General features: G+C 41.0%; 1 protein-coding gene across 1 annotated transcript; it reads left to right on the top strand.

The window, feature by feature from the left end:
- Positions 1–3,690: 3,690 nt before the first annotated feature.
- On the top strand, positions 3,691–18,404 carry rexo1 (REX1, RNA exonuclease 1 homolog). Its single transcript, XM_070832481.1, has 16 exons — positions 3,691–3,995; positions 5,110–6,980; positions 7,113–7,214; positions 9,442–9,652; positions 9,774–9,922; positions 10,064–10,201; positions 10,323–10,446; positions 10,626–10,751; positions 11,640–11,780; positions 11,898–12,011; positions 12,441–12,514; positions 13,169–13,279; positions 13,436–13,551; positions 13,670–13,808; positions 14,942–15,062; positions 17,231–18,404. Exons 1-16 carry the CDS (start codon positions 3,806–3,808, stop codon positions 17,317–17,319), a joined length of 3,816 nt encoding a protein of 1,271 aa, XP_070688582.1. The 5' UTR covers positions 3,691–3,805; the 3' UTR covers positions 17,320–18,404.
- The last annotated feature ends 1,660 nt before the right edge of the window (positions 18,405–20,064 follow it).

The following is a 20,064-nucleotide window of genomic DNA, read 5'->3' as shown; positions in this document are numbered from 1 at the left end:
CTTCTGCTGAATTCACCAAATGCCGACGGGTCATTTCAACACGGCTACAAGTCAGGATTTGTCACCACATGGTTGAAAACGGCTGTGAAGACAGAAAATCATGTCTGAAGAAATACTACTGTAATACCTCAGTACACAAACATGGGCTGAGAATGAGGACAAAGAAGTAAAAAGCATAAGTAATATATGAATAAATCAACAATAATGATAATAAAATCCCTTTAGGAGAACAGTCAGCAGTAACTTAGACCCATCTACTGGGCCTACAACTGTAGATTATTTTCACTATTGGTTATGATGTGTCATTACATTTTGATTAATCAATTTATTGTTTGTTATGAAATGTTTAAAGACAAGTAGCATCACAAGTTGTCACCTTCAGATGTCGTATTTTGTCTCAGCAACAGTCCAAAATATTCAGTTTAAAATGATATGAAACTTTTTTTTAAAACTTTGAATCACTGCCATCATAACTGTTGTTGATATGTCTATCGATCCACTAATCACTTTACAACCAACATATCAGTGTATTTATCCATCACAGTCATTAAGATTTCTCCAATCTTCTACTTAAATTTGAATTTGCTGGACTACGTACGAAAGAATCGACAAATCAAAAAGTGAATCAATCTAAAAAGAAAATCTATGTATTGCATAACTTTCAGCATAGCAGACGTCATGAGGCAGGAGGAAATTAAATGATGCAACAGCAGAGTTTTCTGCACAATCTTTAGATGAAGTGTGATAGATCAGAGACTGTCTCCCCCTGGTGGAGACTCTCCCAGAGTCACGCTGACAGACCATCCTCTGTGTATCTAGCCGTGACACACTATTTTAAGAGATGCATTAAAAATGATGCCCTTGATAAGTAAAATAAAGCGTTCCTCTTATTTGTAGATTATTTGGTTGCATCAAACATTACATAAAAGGGGGAAAAACATCCCCTCTGTGTGAGCCACAGGTCATGAGATTCAAGTCATGAGATTCACGTTTGTGATGTGAAGAGGGCTGAAAAAAAACGTACCGTGGATCTCTTCTGTCGCAGCACTGCGTTGTTTTTATGGTCTGATTGTTTGCTTTTCTTTTCTGAATAAAGGAATTTGTAAGTTGGTTTGGAAAGTTTAATGTATCCTAAATATCTTATGTCCAAACAAACGGGAGCACCAATATGATCATAGTATCAGGAAATGTTAATAAATAAATACAACACAGTCAGAACAGTTTAAAGGAAAGTTTGAAAAAATATTATAAATATTTCTGTTTTCTTAATTTTTTCTCTGTTTTAGTTGAATCTCACACATCCAAGTTCAATTCGACCAGATAATTTCAGGATCAGTCTGAGACGGAGGAGCTCAGACTGGGGCTGGGGAAGGTTTTATGTCCACCTGTTAACTTTCCTGGATACATGATTGTATACTTTAAATGCCTTAACCTCTGGTCTGCATCTGAAAACGTAAAATGACTTGAAAAGTGTGAAGCAACAATGCTGGTACCTGGTTTTCCATTTCATCTCTTATTTTCAGAGGATCAGTGCCACAACAGGCATGGCTGGGGAAAACAGACAAACTAAGCAAAGTATTCGAGGTTCAATATAAAATATAAACTTCATTTTAGACATGATGCCGTCGGCAGAGCAGAGGTATTAGAGATGGCACTAACGACGTCTCAGCTGTCCCGGTAAACGATGACAGCGAGCCAGCATTCATCAGTTTTAACATTTCCTTGTCAAAAGTGCAAGATTTTTTAATTAAACAGACCTTGTGTTTTAATTAACTGACTTCCAGTGTTTTCTTCTACTCGCTCCAAAACTTGTAAACTGCTTCTACATTTGAGCCCGAAACCTCCAACTATAAAACATTCAGTTAAACGAGGACCTATTCACGCTTTTAAATACTCTCTGTACTTCCTAAATTCTCTTAAAATACATGCAAAATACATTCTTACAGTAGGCTGCTTCTTACCTGTTAAACTGATATCAGGTGGACACATTTTAGTGTAATGGTCAGGTCCAAGCTGTGGATACAAATATTCAGAATATGTATCCACACATATATCCAAAGTGTAAAAAAAAAAATGTTTTTTTCGATTTTACATTGTGGAAAAAGTAAAAATAACAAACGTGCAAAAATCATCATCAAGCATCAGCAACATTCAGCTTCATAAAACCTGAATGTCACAAGGTATGTTACGATAAAACAGATAAAAAGTAAAATAAAAGTCTACATTAAGGATAACAAAATAAACCAAATAAAACATACATTTCTATCTTTTTATAAGCTTCTGATGTACGAGTGTATTGTTTATTGTGTTTATTTAACTAATGCATTTAAATGAGTAACATTTGCCAAACTCTTTAGTACTTATTGATGTAAAACTAAACTGTGTGATGTAAAAACCACATATCTATGTGACTGATGCCCTGACTGAAAAATAAAACACCTCTGAGGCTGAAGGAGCGCATGGATCTTACTTCTCAAAGTTCACCTGCTGCGAGAGCCACTTGTTATGTCACTGATTACCTGCCCAGCACACCTGAGAAGCAGGATGGTGATGATGATGACAAAATGGAGGAAGGCTGGATCTGATTGGATCACGTGTGTGTGTGTGTGTGGAGTCCACAAAAAGCCTGAGCAGCTGGTCTCTGAGGTTTGAGGGTCCAGCTGGAGGTAGGTATCATGGAGCATTTTAGGAAGTTTAAATGCATATATGTACATTTTTTAAACTAGTGGATTCTGTGATTTTCATTAGGAGGAACAAATAATTTCAAATGGCCTGTAAAAAATCCTCCTTCATGAAAGTTAGAATGTTTTTGTTAAAAGTTTTAGGGTTGTAGATTCAACTGTGTTCATTTGAGGCTGTGATTTGTGGTGCTGTTGAATCGTATTGCATTATACAGGGGTGTTTTGTCATGTGGCCTAAATGGGGTGGACAAAACAATAGCAACACCTGCCTGATTGTATTTATGGGTTTCTTTTTCTCTTGCTGAATAAAGAATTTTAACATTTTATTTATAGATTTATCATCAGTTAATATAAATGCTTAATTCAAGTTAAAATAGTAATAAATGTAACTTGTTAATTTTAGCATGTGCTCAGGCAAACATGATTTCACAATAAATTGTCCATTTTATTCAAAGTAGTGCAACGTTTGGGTACAACATTTACATCTTCTTCTTTGTTATAGCTGAAGCAAAACCAGACTGATCATGGTGATATTAGTACTAAAAAATGTATGACCTGCTCTTGTTTTCCTCTCCAGGCCACCGGTCAACCCTCACTGGATTCCTGTGAAATAAAATGTCTAAACACTCGTGTCATAAATTTTTACCAAATCATGTTGTTAAACACAGTTGCAGCTATGAGGAGCTCACACAGGTGTTTCTAACAGGGATAATAACATCATGGTTTCTTCTAATTAACAGTTCACAGGAGGCCATTAAAGGGACTAATGAATAAAGTTGAGAGAGAGAACCCTTGACTCACTGACAGAGAAACACTTCACGAGCAATTTTTTATTTATTTATTTATTTTTTTAGCTAGCTAGAAAGTGTTAAAAGCGCTTGTTTCATTTTATTTTAACTTTGTTTAATAAAACGTTAATTGTTCACTATCCCTGAGTGACGTCAAGCAGTGCGACACGTCTCAATTCTCGCGAGATTTCCGTCCTCCTGACCAATCCAACATGGCGCCGTAGAGACGTTGTTATTGTTCTGTCGCTCCTTTTAAGCTATTGCAGGGAAAAAAAATACCACGCAGACAAACGGCCGGGCGTGTTCGTGCGGGCATGAGAGGAACATTTGGGGATAATGCTAAGATCCACCGGCTTCTTTCGAGGGATTGACTGTCCGTTTTACACGGAATACAGCGAGGGCAAAGGCAGCAGAAATGGGTGCAACAGACCGTACTGTCACTTCAGGCACAGCCAGCAGAGACGGCCGTCCTACGGAGCACCGGCGGACGCTAAAAAGCAAAGAGACCTGCAGTCCGCACAGAAAGGTGCCGAATATCCTCTTATTTTATCCAAAAGTCTCTTAAACCCTCTAGGACGTGTGCGCACCATGGTGTTGGAAAACGGGCAACCGAAACCAGTAACGGAGTAAAGTGAATTTCTGATAACGGTAGCTGCTCCGTAACGAACAAGCACTGATGCATCTTCCCGGTTCAGCCTCCAGCCATGGTCGGTGTAAATGTTCATGAGCCCGCACAGGGAAGCTGAAGCGTCAAAATATCAGACACAGGCTTCTAGACACTGTAGTAGTAATTGTCACAAATATAGTGAGGTGGCAAGGAAACTGTGATTAAGAAATTCACCTGAGGTCATGGAATTAAGAATCAAGTGTCCTGCAGGAATCTTGATATATACTTTTATACGTTTTTGCACCTGTAGCAGCAAACCAATGCGTGTCAGCTGTGTGTTTTAAGCTACAAAGACAGTATTTTAGGGGGGTGTGACTGACCTTTGTTTTGGTCTGCTGAGCTTATTCCCCTTGAAGAATAATCCACCACTTGTCCCACTGGAGTTGTCACCAACTTTCACGAGTTAACGTCTTATATGAATCCTGTTAAAAATCCACTAAAGACCATCTGAGCTTTTTAAAGCTGCAGATGTTGTCATGTAGGTTTTGGGATGTTTTATGTGATGTGCTTAACTCTCACTGGATAACACATCTCATGGGGAGGAGATGTGGTGGAAAGTAGCGACGCGCTGACATCTTTTTCTGTCCTGGTACCGATTCTAATGCTTAAACTCAAGGAGGAATTTGCTGATATCAATTCTCTCATTTCCCCAAATTTAAAATGGGTGTAACGCTCTGCCTTACTGCATGTGGCCGTCATGGTAATCAAGACAATGCAGTAGTGTGCTCCAAGGATTGCTGTGGCACTGAAATTGAGTGCGTGGCCTTCATTCTCAGAATGAATGTAATTTGAAGCAGAAACACTGACTCTTATAATTTCAGTGACAAAGGAACTGTTGTAATCGGTCGCATCATGTCCGATCTGCATAATAAGCTCAGTATTTTGATTGAAAGCTCTAGACAGGCTTGTAAGTGGGTCTTTTATTATTCGAATTGTCAGTTTTATTACAATTATTTGTCTTGCGTTTACGCAGAACAAGGTTATGATCCCTTCAACCCAGAAGTTGTGAGGCCACAGGAGCAGCAGAATGGACAGCCGGCTGCCTCCGGAGACCTCAGTGGTGCGCTGGAGCTGGTCAACAAGGCCATCGAGGAGGTCCGCAGCGAGGTGGAGAGGGAGAAGAGGAAGCTCTCTCGGATTGGGGATGAACCGTATGATCCCAGCGAGAGTACAGGAGTGTCTTCGCCTGATGCTGTTAAAAGTAGAACGCCGCCATCACACTTGGCATACGACCCTGGGAGTTATCAGATGACTGCAAGGGATTATAATCCCTCCCCAGGCTGCAGCAAGTATACCTTGGATTCAGACAACCAGGGGAACAGTAATAACTCCATGGAATATGTTCCTACTTCACTGAGGAAGCCTACATCTCGGACACACACACACCAACTCCCCTCTCCTCCCCCCAGTCCAAAGTACTCCAACAGCACATCCTCCTCTAAGTGTAAATACACTGTGGACAATTCAAAACCATCTACAGATATGGAGTATGACCCACTGTCCAACTTCTCGGCAGGAATCGCAGTGAAAAGCAAGCGTGACAAAGGTGCAAAAGCTGTTAAGACGGAGGGGAGCAAGACTCGAAAACTACCAGGATCAGACATGTCGGATGAGGAGTATGTTGTGGCTGCGAAAAAGCCCCTGCAGCAGAGTGTAGACTCCAAAAAGTACACTTTCTCTGAGTCTGATGGGGAGAGCTCTGGAACAGAGTATCGACCCACCTCACTTAGCAACCTCCAGCAGAGAAAAGGCAATAGTGGGTCACTTTGGGATGCCGTGGGGAAGGAGAGAAAAGAAAGATCTGAAAGTGTTCTGAATGCACTCACACAGAGGAATAAAGAGGACTTGGCAGGGGACTCGGACAGCCAGGAAAATATTAAACAAAAGGACAGCCTAGAAAAAAAGAAGGTGGCTAGTCGAACTAGTCATGAGAAAAGTGGCAAATCAGAGCGAGTGCATAAACTTGAAAAGTTCAACAAGACAACTGGTAGTAAGAGTAGCAGCAGTAGCAGCAGTAAAGACAAAGGGTTAATAAAGACCTCAAATCAGGACTCTGCAAAGAAGGAGAACAAGAGTCATGGAAAATCAAATGATAGGAAAAACACGGTTAAGGTTAAGACATCTGATAAACTTCAGAGGGAAGGCAGAAATGAAAAGAGAAGTGATGGTAAGATCAAAGCTGTGGAAAAAGTAAAAACGGACTCAAGCAAACGAGATAGAGATACGGAAAATGATGCAAGGGAAAGCAAGAAACCCAAGTTATCAGACAAGGAAAAGGAACTCAGCAAATATAAAGACCGCCAACATAAAAATGGTAAACTTGACAGCAGTAAAAGAGAAAAGGACGTAAAGAAGATCAGTAAAAGTAATTCTAGCAGTGTGAGCAGTAGTAGTAACAGTAAAGGGAGTCCTGCAAACAGTAAAGAGAAGGCGAAGCAAAACATGAGGTCATCAAACGGGAAAAGACTTGAAGAGAAACGGCGGAGTCTGAGCCTCAGCCACGCCGATCTGTTCGGAGATGAGAGCCCAGAGGAGGCCGAACCGATCGAGGTGGACGATGATGATGAGGAGGATCTTGAAGAAGTGCTGGTGAGAAAATCTGCCAATGCTTTAAAGCGGGGACATCTGAACAAGAGGAAAGCATCAGAGCTGACCCCGTCTTCCTCTGACGATGAGGGTGACGGCAGCGGGGCAGGTAAGGACGAGATCGACGGCATTGGAATCGACCTCTCTAGTTTCCAGGACGATCTGGACTTTGACTCCGATCCCATGGAGGAGTGTTTGCGGATCTTCAATGAATCCAAGGATGTGAAGAGGGAAGACAAGGGAAGGCAAGCTAAACAGGTATCAGTGTTTCTTTCGCGCCATACTGTTGCACTTGTCCTTTTCATGTACCACGCACTTATTTTTATTAGTCATATTTTGCGAATGCCAGATGGTGGGATTGAATTAACTTCCTGTGTTGTGCCCTCGCAGCTTTCTAAGGATTCAGAGGAGGAGAAAAGCACAGAGAGCACTTTAACTACTCTCTTTCCCGGTCAAAAGAAGAGAGTCTCTCATTTTGTTGCCAAAGGAAATGTAAGTTTGCCACCTTGACTTCATCCTCCTTCTACATCACACATAGCTGTCAGAGGACACAACATCCCTACTTGTGCACGGCTTTGTTGAATACTCGTTTCTGATTGGTCAATTATGGCACTCTACGGTTTGTTATTTCTGCATAACAGACCGTTGCCATGGACAACAGAAGCAATATTTTAATTTAAATCAAAATCATTCTTACGTTAGTATTTTTTTGTCAAATTGTTGATTTCTATAGCCGCGTAACAAGCGGGATAATGTGTAGTGAGCAGCAGTCATTGTTCCAAAATGAACCAAACTCCCTCAGGATGATTCGAGACCCGTCCACTTCTCTTCGGGGCCCTGCGTCACCCTGTTGGGGTCTGGCTCGCTGTACATTATCCCTTTCTTATCCCAGCAGTTCAGAACATCAGTTTTAGTCAAATCATGTTTATTTACAAAACAGTAATTGTTTAAAGTATAAATTCTGTTGCTATGACAGTCAACATTATCACTAGGGTGATGCACGAAATCAACACACAGTGGTACAATAACAGTATATCATGGGGAATCAGAGAAGTGTCATGAGATGGAGATTCCCCCGAGCCTTTTCGGTAAGCGTAGCCATCACAAACACCAACACACTCTTCATAACAGGTAGTGGAGGTGGCGCTTTACGAAGCCTCCCTGGTCACATCAGAACTAACAAGGAAGTAAACGCTAAAAAACATTATGAAAATGTTTGCACAGCGGGGGTGGTGTCGGGGATTTCCACTCGCATATTTTATAGCTTTTCAGTGCACCGTTTGGTTTGACTGTAAGCAGTCAGCTGTCTGTGTTTTCTGAGCAGTCAGCTGAGAGTCATCTCCTTTTAAGGAGGCTTTTGATAACACAGTCTCATCAAGGCCCAGGCTGTATTTGTTTTGTTTTTTCTGTTTTTTTTTTTTCTTGGTTTCTTTGTTTGTTTTTGCCAAGTAAGTTTGAGGTTCAGAAGAGTTTAAGTTATGGGTTTGTTTTAGTAATAATAAATGAATTGAATGTAGGAATAAAAATCTATATAAACAATAAGGTAAAACATAAATGTTAGGACATCTGTAAGGTGTGCAACTTCGCACAGCTGACTGTTTGCATCAGCTGATTTACCTCTGTGCATTCACATTATCGTTACCAGTTACCAAGTATTTCCGAAGCGTATACTCTATATACCATTACATATGTACAGTTTGGTGCTTAACAGGCACATTTTGAGTGTTTCCATAAAAAACCATGTTGCAGTTACTGACTTCATTTCTAGTGCTGGCATCCAGAGAATCCCTTGACTTAATTATTGTTATTTCAGCATCATACTGTCTGTATTAAAGGGGTAGTTGTTTGACGTGGGGTTGTGTCAGGTACTTATCTATAGTCTCTGTAGTATTTGCACTAGATTGCAGTCAGCAAGCCCCCAGATTGAGTCATGACACAGACACTAAGCAGCGTAGTGCTGTGGACAGGGGTAGCAGAAAACGATTTTAAGCCACCTACAAAAAGGTCCACCTAAAAATATCAACATCAGTTACTGTACACTATATTTAGAATATTTCCACTGCTTTACACTGCTGCCAGATAGCCCTGTCCATCAGCCATTATCTGTTTCTTATCGCTCGCTTCAAAGCCACCGGATTCCATTCACAAATTTTCACTTGCAGAACACAGGAGTTGCGGGTCTACTGCTGCCTTGATTGGTTTGTTTGCTTGTGTTATTATGTGACTTTGGTGCTTTAAATGGTTAGTACAGATCTGAACCCGTGTGTTAGTTCATTGATTGACCCAGCGTTAACACTGCACACTCCCAAGTTTTGAGTGGAAAAATTACTATTTTTGTCAATGGTGTCTGGTGGCTTTTAAGTGTGCAAAGAGTATGACGGCATTGTAAAGCAGTGAAAATATTCTAAATATAGCACACACTTCATCTGAGACTGATTTTTACTTTAGGTGAGCCTCTTTTCGGTGGCTTAATTATATTTTTCTGCAGCCCCACAGTTGTCTGTCCCTTGAGCTGCAGTAACAGCAAACCTTCCCCACTGAGGGATCAATAAAAAGTTTTATCTTATCTTTAAATATATTATTAAGCGTCTGTACTGGGACTCCTGGCTGCTCCTCCAAACTGGGGGCACGCTGACTGCCATCTATTGTATGTAATACACCAACTATGGATAAGTACCTCATACAACACCACTTTAAAATGTGCTTCTGTTTTTGTCAGTCTGATGCACCTTCTAAGACTGCAGTGCGGCCATACAAGAGATTGACAGCCCAGGAGGTCTGCTACCAGCGTATGCAGATGGCCCAGCAGCAAGCTGCCCAGCTCTCTGCTTCAGTCAGAGTTGGCTCACAGAGCTCAAGCCCCAGCTTTTCAGGAGAGAAGAAGAGAATAGCACACCGTCCCAACCCACAGATCAAATCCTCTAAAACAAGTATGAGTGCCTCCATTACTCTGTACAGCTTTTGTTTCTCTTCTTTGATTGCTAGAAATGGAGCTATCTCGAATGTCTAAGTAAAAGGTCACGTACTATGTGTGTGTCTGTGTCTGACTAGGTCTTGCAGATGTTAAACCAGCTGCCAATCGAGTGTTATCCCCCAGCCAGACCCATCAGACCATCAGGGCTCAAACTACCGCTAGCATCTTGTCCAAGACCACATCCACTGTCATGCAGAGGAGGGTGGCACACACACCCTCTATGAAGGTATCCACAAAAAACCACAAAATGTCGTCCTACTGATTGTTTTTTGGAATATTTGTTTAATGCTTTTGTGTCTGCACATCACTGGATATTTACTGTATTTAATGTACTGTCAATGCTTTCTTTCTGTTTTGACTTTTTCAGAGTACTTCAATGAAGCGCCCAGTCATCCCCACTGAGTTTGGGGCCAAAGTTCCCACCAACATCCGTCAGCGCTACCTCAACACTTTCATAGATGAATGTGTCAAATTTTGCCCATCAGAGGACATCGCCTTCCAGATGGTATGAATAACAACAAGTTACCACAACCACCACAGGCTGTCTTTGGTGCAGAGGAGATTCAATAAGTGCTTCAGCTGAACAAATTGTGCTATGGACAGTGACGGAGGTTTGACTGTTTCAGGCCCTTGACGAGGAGAAGCTGGTGTATGAGCGCAGCAGCAGTAAGAACATCTACCTCAACGTGGCTGTCAACACTCTGAAAAAGCTCCGCAGCAGGAGCAGCTCCTGTTCATCGCCTGTCACCAGTACGTCCCCTCAGTCCCTGTGCGGTACAACATGCAGTATTCACTCTTAGTCAACACTGCATGATGCTTTTGTTTACATAAATGGCCAGAAACATAGACGCAAAAGTAAGGATTGCAGTCAATGTGGCAAATACAGGTTGTTGAGGTAATAGTGATACCTTTTGTGTGTTTTTCTGCAGAGGATCCAGGCGTCATTGCCAACAGGAGGGCTCAGTCCCATGAGGAAGTTCTGGGAGGTCGTCTTGCTGCTACAACCAGTTTCACTCTCAACAGGATGGGTAAACAACAGGAGGAGAGACTCACTGGTAAAGTCCGATTTTTCTTTGATTTTCTGCTCAGCTAACTCCTACAGAGGGCCGCAGTCAAGAGAACAAGAAGTATCATGTTTGCAGTGTTTTCAGTTCCCCTTCGCCACAATTGTTATGACCATATTTCTCATACATGTTTCTCTTGTCATTCCTGTTTTCTTCAGTCACCTGATCACAGCTCTGACAACACAAAAACGATTATACCTCCGATAAAATCAAAAAGCCAAGAGAAGGAAATAAAAGGACCCTGTGAATGTTTGTTTACTCTGTGATGTGGTGTTCAAATACCCATGTGACAACCTCCAGGTGCTGTTTACAGGAAACCTCCTGTCCCATGACAAGGCGTCAGAGGTGGTGTGTTTACAGGAATGAATTGGTGAAAGTCTGTCAAGTTATTTATCTAGTGAAAATACCAACACCACCAACAGAATTCACATTTTAATATTATTCACTTTGTTAACTCAGTTCTAGAGCTGAAAGAATTTGTCTATTAGTTGATCAGCTGAAAGTTTGTATTTAGTAATAAAGTAAAAAGCTGTTTCTTCTCTTAGATGATGGTAAACTAAATATGTTTTGTTAATGGACGGTTGGTCAGACAAAAAATGGACTTTGAAGATGCCATCTTAGCCTCTGGGAAATTGATGGCCAATTTTTTTACATTTTTTGAAATGTTTTATTCACCAAGTGATACAATACTACAAAATATCTGTTAGTTGCAGCCCTGTTACCGGTCTGTAACTCATAAGCCAAATATTCAATGCTGGCAACATTAACTAGCTCGTGTTTCAACTTAGGCCTCTTCTTGTCCTTCACATTTCCAGAGTCAGGTTTATCACGTTTGTACATAGAAACAGTTGTTTCAGTCGTTGCTCTGTCTCGCTGCAGGAGCCACACTGTACAGGAAGCTGAATGCTTATCTGATGACAGACGAGCAGCTCCAGGAGCACGGATACCCAAGAATAAACCCAGAGGCCACCGGAAAAGCCGTCATATACAACCTCCCGGAGAAAAAGGCCCAGTCAGACCGTGAGTGACCACACGACCCCACAGCTCTCTCCTGCTGTATGAATATGTATATCAATAATGGTATATATGGTCCAACATTATTTGGGTTTTAGCGAACGCTCTGTAATGTGTTTCCAGCTTTCGCCAAGATATGCTGTCGTTGTGGAGCAGAGTATAGGATCAACGCCAATGGCAACTGTGTACGGAAAGAGGAATGTAGCTTTCACTGGGGCCGATTACGTAGACATAAAGGTACGTTTCTTTGGCTTTTTATATGCTGTGATGTGAGGCATTATGTATTCAGGTTGAACGCGGTATCTCAGGAACGCCTTGAGGGAATTTCTTCAACTTTTGCACAAATTAACTCAAGAGTGAGTCATGGTCACTGTGAACTCACAAATGGTCATAACCTATTCTCTGAAATCATGCATGTCTATAGTGATGACTTCAGTTTCGCCATAAAATGCACTCAGTATCTTTTGTTAAAGTTCATTAAAATCTTCATTACACGTATCATGAGTCTGGATGTAATCTGCAACAGGGCTGGTTGGTGAAGGCATACAACCCCAAGGCGGTAATTCTAGTTTTCTCTTGTAATTCACGCTGCCAAATCTAACTCTTAATGACTCTTTTTTTATCTCTGTCCTGGTACGACTCGTCCTTTCCTGTCTTCTGTGGCAGTCGCTGGAGGCTGGGAGACCAACTACAGCTGCTGTTCTGCAGCTGTCGGCGCGCCAGGCTGCCAAGTTTCCAAGGTATCGTCCTTTTCAGGCCAACAGCTATTAGTTTTTCTTCTTTGTATTTTAATAACTGAAATGTCTGCGCTAATGTAGAGGGAGGAAAAACTACTTTCAAAGACAGAATTGAAGAATGCACTGTAACGTAAGACATGCCAATCCGAGAAAGATGCTAAAACCAATGTAACTTTAAAAGTACCATAAATAACAGTACCATAGCCTTTTAGTAGATACCAGGTTAGTGAAGCTCATGCTGGTTAAACCTGTCAGAGGTATTGATTCATCTCTGTGGCTGTAATGAGCTCTTACATATCCGTCAGTCAGACGATGAGTATTTGCTTTACTCAGCTTACTTACTAGTGTTTTTATTGTCTGACAATAGACCAATAATCATTAACATTTCTGCCTTTCTCCTTCTCTGGGATGGGTTTTACAGCATGTGTTACAATATCAGAATTCAGTTGTTTGTGTATAACTTTAGATGATTAGTTGTGTCTGCTCTACTGAGGAAAACTGGTCATAATCCTGAGAAACATTACAAACGTTTGATCAAGAACTTTCAGGATAACTGCAATAAAAAAACACCTCTCTAATTGATTTTGAAGTCATTTTCGGCACTTTTTAAACAGTCCTGATACGTCCCCGGACTTTAAATGTTTCATATTCCCACAGCAACATGTTCAGGATGGACGAAAAGAGTCATTCGATGGCTACGTCTCGACGTTCAGTAAAGCTCTACCACCAGATGGTAATGGAGGGGTGTTTGCTTTGGACTGTGAGATGGTGAGTCAGTCACAAAATCATGAAATGAATAATTTGTTACTCTGATTATACAGTAGTATAATAGTAGTGCGCATTGGTGCTTCTCCTGACTCCCAACTTTTCTCATATTTTGTATTCACAGTCACATGAACTTGTTTTGTCTCTCCCCTGAAACAGTGTTACACTAAGCAGGGCCTGGAGCTGACGAGGGTGACCGTCATTGACTCCGAGCTGAAAGTCATCTACGATACATTCGTCAAGCCTGAAAGCAAAGTGGTTGATTACAACACACGGTGAGTTTGTCCCCTGCAGCTCGACACAGAACGGGTAAAGTAATCGCCCTCCTGTATTAAATTCGTCTTTGAAAAGGTCGCAGTAGGGTGAAGGCAGTGTGTACCGTGTGTCTTTCAGATTTTCAGGTGTGACGGAGGAGGACTTGGAGAACACCACCATCAGTCTGAGAGACGTTCAGGCCGTGCTGCTCAGTATGTTCAGCGCTGAATCCATCCTCATAGGACACAGTCTGGAGAGCGACCTGCTCGCTCTGAAGGTACCGTGGCTCTTCGTTGATCTTCTATACTTTTTATTTGACACTTTTGAGGGGCCTGAAAATGATTCATACAATTGTAGCTTTTCTCACAAATATCTCTGCTGCTCGTTACTGTCCGTAAAATGTGCTTCCTGTAAATCAGTCAGTTTGCACCTTACCTTTACTTTCTCTTCACTTTGATAAACATATAATTGTTTAAGTGGCATATTTACAACAACACTGTACAGCTATTTTACCATTTTGATGGTACACTGATTTGTATTAGGCGCCTCTGTCAATCCAACTCCCCAAACACTTGTTCTGCACTATGTAACTATGTGCTGCGAGAAGAGCATAACGCTTTACGGCGATACACCAGCGACTCGTGTCAAAGTGTGTTCTCCTTCAAATATTTGTACTCATTAGATCAGTTGCTCAGATATCAGCAGAATTAATTGTGCTAACGTCCTGTAATTACTGTTCGTGGCAGCAGAGGTCGCTGTTGGTGCTGCTCACCAAAGGTTACATAGTGCTTGTGTAGCTGCAACGTAAATGCCCAAATGATTATTGAAATGACAGAACTACAACATATATTGCAAACTTACCTCATTTATAAACATAACAGTGCTGTATGGAATTACCTGACAAGGACTTTACATTTTAAAGAAAACATTTTAAGTAAAGTTCTGATAAACAAGTGATGGTGCCAAGTGTGGTATCAATTTGTTCAGTAAGGAGGAAAACTGACCTGTTCTGTAAAACTGTGCATAAAGTAGAAAAGGATAAATTCTGTTGACGAATAATGTTCTTTATTAAATCAGCCAAACAAGCTTGAGAATCGCAACTTATTATCACAAATAGTCATTCAGAAAACCTTTTTGGACAGAGTTTAATGACCAAAAACTGAAACTCAGTATTGTACATATGAGGAAGTCTTCACAGGTGTTTGTCTCATAGAGCTCAGAGTCAAGCAGAGCGATGCAGAAATCTAATAACGTGATGTTCACTTACAATCAGGCGGTAATTGTTGTGTTCATTGGCCTTGATTTCAGGCTGAGTTTCTACTGTTGAGCCTGAGCTGAGATAAAAGAAAAACCTTTGGTGAAATGCTCCCTCTGTCCCCCTCTTTCTGTCTCTGTCTCTCTTGCCTCCAGCTAATCCACAGTTCAGTCGTAGACACGGCCATTGTGTTCCCTCACCGCCTCGGCTTGCCCTATAAACGTGCCTTGAGGAACCTGATGGCCGACCACCTCAAACGCATCATCCAGGACAACGGTGAGGAAACAGACTTTTATAACAAGAGCTGAGATAGACATGATGATGATGAAATGATGAGTTAAGAAATTAATTAGTCCAACAATTATAATACTGCAAACATCTAATACGTGTCGTCATAGCACTTTATTAATGCGTACAGGTTATTCTGAATATTGACGGTGAAGCTCAGAGGCATTTTAAACTGATGTATGTGGACATAATTTCAGTAATTATCTAGGATTTAAGTCAAGTAAGTGTATTGAGTATTGTTTTTTTTTTTCTGGATGAAAGTCTTGAATCTGAAAAATCATTTCATCCCCATTTTATCTACATATAATCCCCATAACACAGGCACTGTCCCCTGTATCCTAAGAATATTTAGTAACAATAATAATGATTTACTTAATTTGTATAGCAGTATTCAAAACAGTTACAAAGTTCTTTACAGAACAAGATAAAGTCGTATACACAGTCAAGATAAAAACAACAAAAACACGAACAAATAAAAACATAGAACATATGACCTGGTGGAACAGAGTGTATAAAATAAAAGAAGTTTCTTAGGTGTGGGGATCCACACAAGCCTCCAGGAAGTGCACCAGGCTCTGAAGCAATCTTAACATAGCGGGACAACAGTGGAATTACAGCAATGACGTCCATCACGTGATGCCATTAGGCTCAAAAAGATATTTTTTGCCATAGACTTCCATCGTGAAAGAGACGTCTCTTTTCACTCAGAAGTGAGTCTCTAGTGCACTTTCTCTGCGGGCCCTGCAATGCGGAAGATCCGATTTTAAACTAGGAAGCTTGTTTTGTGAGCCACAGAGCAACTGTCCACCACCAACGCTGCGTCCAGGTCTCTTTATACATCCTCACCGGCTTCCTCTTGTAACGAGACGAGCTGTGGGAACAGCGTCTGTGCCCTGGAGCATAATCCCATAATCTCCATTTGTAACCGACTCATATCAAATTCCACGTAAACAGCAAGCGACTGAAAATTGACTCACTGATCAGTCAGCATCAGTTAATTTTCATTTGTTGAGCTCATTTCATTGAAGCGCAGCCTATTAAACCACAGTCTTTTTAAAACAGTGTTTTATTAGTACAGCCCACTATCTTATACAGTGTTTTAATGGGCCCTGTAGACCCACAGCAGGTACAGTTCCTCACCAAGGTCACGCTCTACTAAGTCAGAGAAAAAAGCTTTGAACCAAAAAAAAAACCTGAAGTAAACTCAGGACGGGAAGCTGAAAGAGAGAAACCCCCATGTTTGAACAGCTGTGGGTACAACAGGCAAAAAACATATAATGAGGAAGTCGTAACAGTACAAACAGTAGAAATACAAAACAAAAAGACAGTAGGATTCTCACAGGTCGATGATGGTGATGTAGTAAATCCTGTGTAAAGGTGTCCAATAAAATAAGTGAAATAATGAATTGCTTTAAATTCACACTAATAGAAATGTAGTTTTGGTGCATCATATCATGTCCAGAGAAGGCCTCATCTTATCTAAATGTGTTTTAAATCTGCTGGCTTAGTGTTATGCAGTCCTGTACCTCACCTACACTACATCCATGTCACCAGCAGATGTCGCTCATGCTCACTGTGTCGACCAGAGGGCGTTAAATCCTCCTGTCGTAGAGGTTGTTGAAATGCCTCAAAGCTTTAGAAAGCCTTGTGTCTCTATCACTGCTGATGATCTGTGATCCTGACATATTAAGATCTGTAGGACTAATGAAAATTATTGAAGCACTCTCCAGGATTGGATCGGGTGCTGGAAATCCTTGAAAATGCTTACATTTTATGTAGCGTCTTCAAGATTTTAAGGTATTGGTGTCATTAATGTAATACATCACTATCTTAGTGAATAGTTTACTCTTTAGGTGAGGAAATAAGTCAGAGAGAGCCTAATTGATTTGAGTATATTTAGTTTATCATAGCTGTATGGTGCTGGAAAAGCTTGAAAATGCACCTTGATAATGGTTGAAAGGCACAGGAACTCTGACTCTCACGGTTTTTGGCTCCATCGCCTTTTTGGTTGGTCGGTCCACCATTTTAGTCCAGACTGAAATATCTCAGCAACTACTGGATGGACCGCCATGAAGTTTTGTACAGATAGTCATGGTTTCGTACCGATGCTCTTGCTGATGCCCTGACCTTCCCTCTTTGTGCTCATGTGTTTCCAGTGGAGGGTCACGACTCGAGCGAAGACGCTGCCGCCTGCATGGAGCTGATGGTTTGGAAAATCAAGGAGGACACGAAAGTCAAAAGATGACCTCCGACCCCACTGCTCCACTTTCCACAGTTCGACTTCCCGCCTTCGCGGCGGTTACGGGGAGACGAAGAAGTTCAGGAGGCCTTCGCCTGCTCTCAGAGAGTTACTGACCGCGCAGTCGGGTGTTTTTCAGCAGAAAAAGCGTGAGAGGAGTCTACTGTTGTTGCTGCCTTCTGGACTCAATAAAACAACTGTCCCTTCAAAGCAATAGGAGCCCACATTAACAGTGTTTTCATTTGCTCATCGGTATTTCAGTTCTAAATAATGTTAGTTCAAACGTGCTTCTGTTTATTTGACTACTTAAAATGCCAGGGCATTGTCCGCTGAACGCCGACATTTAATATGATATTCATGCCAGGCTGTGTCTTCAGCCTAAATTGCACTATAGGAACGCTCTTGTTGCATAGGGCCCAAGTCTGAGTACCTCATCTGTGTTATAAAGCATTCACTTCTAATGAGAAACACATTACCTGTTTTTAGTTAAGTGCATTGGCGTCTTAGTCCATGTCGACCATTGCTATGTAAATGCACTTGTGTTTTTCACGTTGCACCTCGTTCCCCAGTCACCAGTGCTCTGTTCAGGCTGCGTTTCTCGGGTTCATTTTGCTGGTTGGCTCTCAGAACCTGACAAATCCTACAATACTTGATCATATTAAAAGAGCCTCAGCAGAAGCGTCAAGTCTCTGCTGCTCCGTATTTGGTTAAGCTAATGGAATATTTCACTGTATTTCATAGTTCAGATAAAACACTGATGATATACATATATGTATGTATATCATGCGTATATATCCACCACTGTGTCATGTGCACTGCATGGTAAAAAAACCCAACAGGAATCATTGTGATAGCAGGTATGACAAGTTACTCCTCCGTAAAGACAAAATTAGGTTCTGTGTCGCTGAATTAGGCCTGGGTTATTAATTACAGTTATCATTTAGTGAGTACCAGCTAACCTCTTCTGTTTTATGTTGAACATGACTGAAAAAATACTCGAGTGCTGTAAATACGCTGTAAGCAGTTTCCTTTTGTATTTGTTCATTTTTGGTTGTTTATCTTTTTCTATTAAAAGGTATTAGTTAAAAGAAGACGTCCCTCTGTTTTTACATCCCTGCCTGCACAGAAATACTCAAGTACTGTACATGTTTACTTTGAGATGTTTCTACTTCACTTTAGCGTCTCCATTTTATGCTGCTCTATGTTTCTAATCTGCTAAATTTCAGTGGCAAATATACTTTTTACACATTTATCTGAACACTATAGTTAGTGATTGTTTAATCTTCAAATCTTTAATCTTCAAAATGTGAGTTAACTGAACTCGGTGAATAATTAGTTCAAAGTTGTGAGAATATAAAACTAACTGGGTGAAGTACGCTGAATTTAAGAAAACAAGTTCAGTAAACAGTTTGAGGAATCAGATCTTCATTTCTAACGTGTACTTTGTACCAGAGTTCACAGAAAAATGTGACCTTAATTATTAAAGTGTGACGGGCTGAATTCAGTACTAACCTTCACTGTAGTGACTATTTTTACTATTAGGAATGGAAACAATTATGACTTATCTTAACATCCATTAAAGATACAGCAAGTTTCTATCATGTATGTTCTCTTTAAACTACAAAAAAGACATTAAACTCTCAAACAGTGCATGCTGGGAAGTCTACAAACATGTTGATCATGTTTCTGTAGACTTGTGAAATGCAGTAAATCCATTCATTTCAGGTCAAAAACTTTTATCAACCCTCTGACGAAGACTAAACACTTTTTTTAAATCACCTTGTTCATTGGATTTATGCTGTTGTTAATATTTATATCACTTAATAAGCTATTTAGTAGAATTATAAAACAAAACGGGAGGAAACAGAAACATAAAACACAAAAATGTATTTTGATGCACTTCTTTACAGCTCTAATAAATCAGAATGCACCACATGTACACATACATCTCCCTGGAGCTGCAGGGAAAAGTGAAGAAGGGGGTCCACATTGCTCAGAAGTTTTTTTTACAGACAGAAGTGTGTGTTTAATTTTTCCAAACCTTATGAAATTAAAAAAGGCTTTAATCCAAAGACCATGAGACGGAGGTGCAGCAAAATGAATCCTCTTGCCTACAAGGTGAATTTACTTCACTGTTGATACATTTCACTGATTATTCTTTCATTTTCACATTTCATTTCTCTTTTTACAGTTTTATTGCTACTTTTTGCTGCACAAATAGTTTTTGACAGTGTGACAGCTTCTTCTCGGTACAGTGCCGGGCCTCTTGCAGCCTATATGTCCCCTTAACAGCAGGTGCAGCGGCAGTAATTCTCCTTTCTTCAGCAGATGTGTAAATTGGAAAAAATGGGGGAGAAATGCTAAACTGAGAGGCCCATCCTTTCATCGGTGTGTTTGCCTGTTAAGCTCCTCCCGTCACATGTCAGTATGCATTTCCCCAGGCCGGGCCGCAGACCCCAGGTATTAAAAGAGCCAGTTAGCCAGGATCAATACCTACACAATGTTCCAGTGACAGGGAGGGGGGCTTCCTAGTGTTTATTGAGTGTTGCAGAGATTTTGAACATGTGGAGCAAAGCAGCTTAGAGGGGTCGTCTTCATTATCAAATTCGATCAGTGCCTCTCTTTCTCTCTCCCCCGTGATCACCTTTGACTAGTGGGGGTCACGAGGGGGAAGCTGCGGGCCGCGGCTCTGAAACTGACCTCATGCTGAGAAATGGAGAGCTGCATTATCTCGGCGAGAGTGGGAGCAAA

Source organism: Pempheris klunzingeri, chromosome 6 (assembly GCF_042242105.1).
Source record: "Pempheris klunzingeri isolate RE-2024b chromosome 6, fPemKlu1.hap1, whole genome shotgun sequence".
NCBI lineage: Eukaryota > Metazoa > Chordata > Actinopteri > Acropomatiformes > Pempheridae > Pempheris > Pempheris klunzingeri.
Note: the sequence above shows the minus strand (reverse complement) of the source record. Positions and strands in the feature narration are given on the sequence as shown.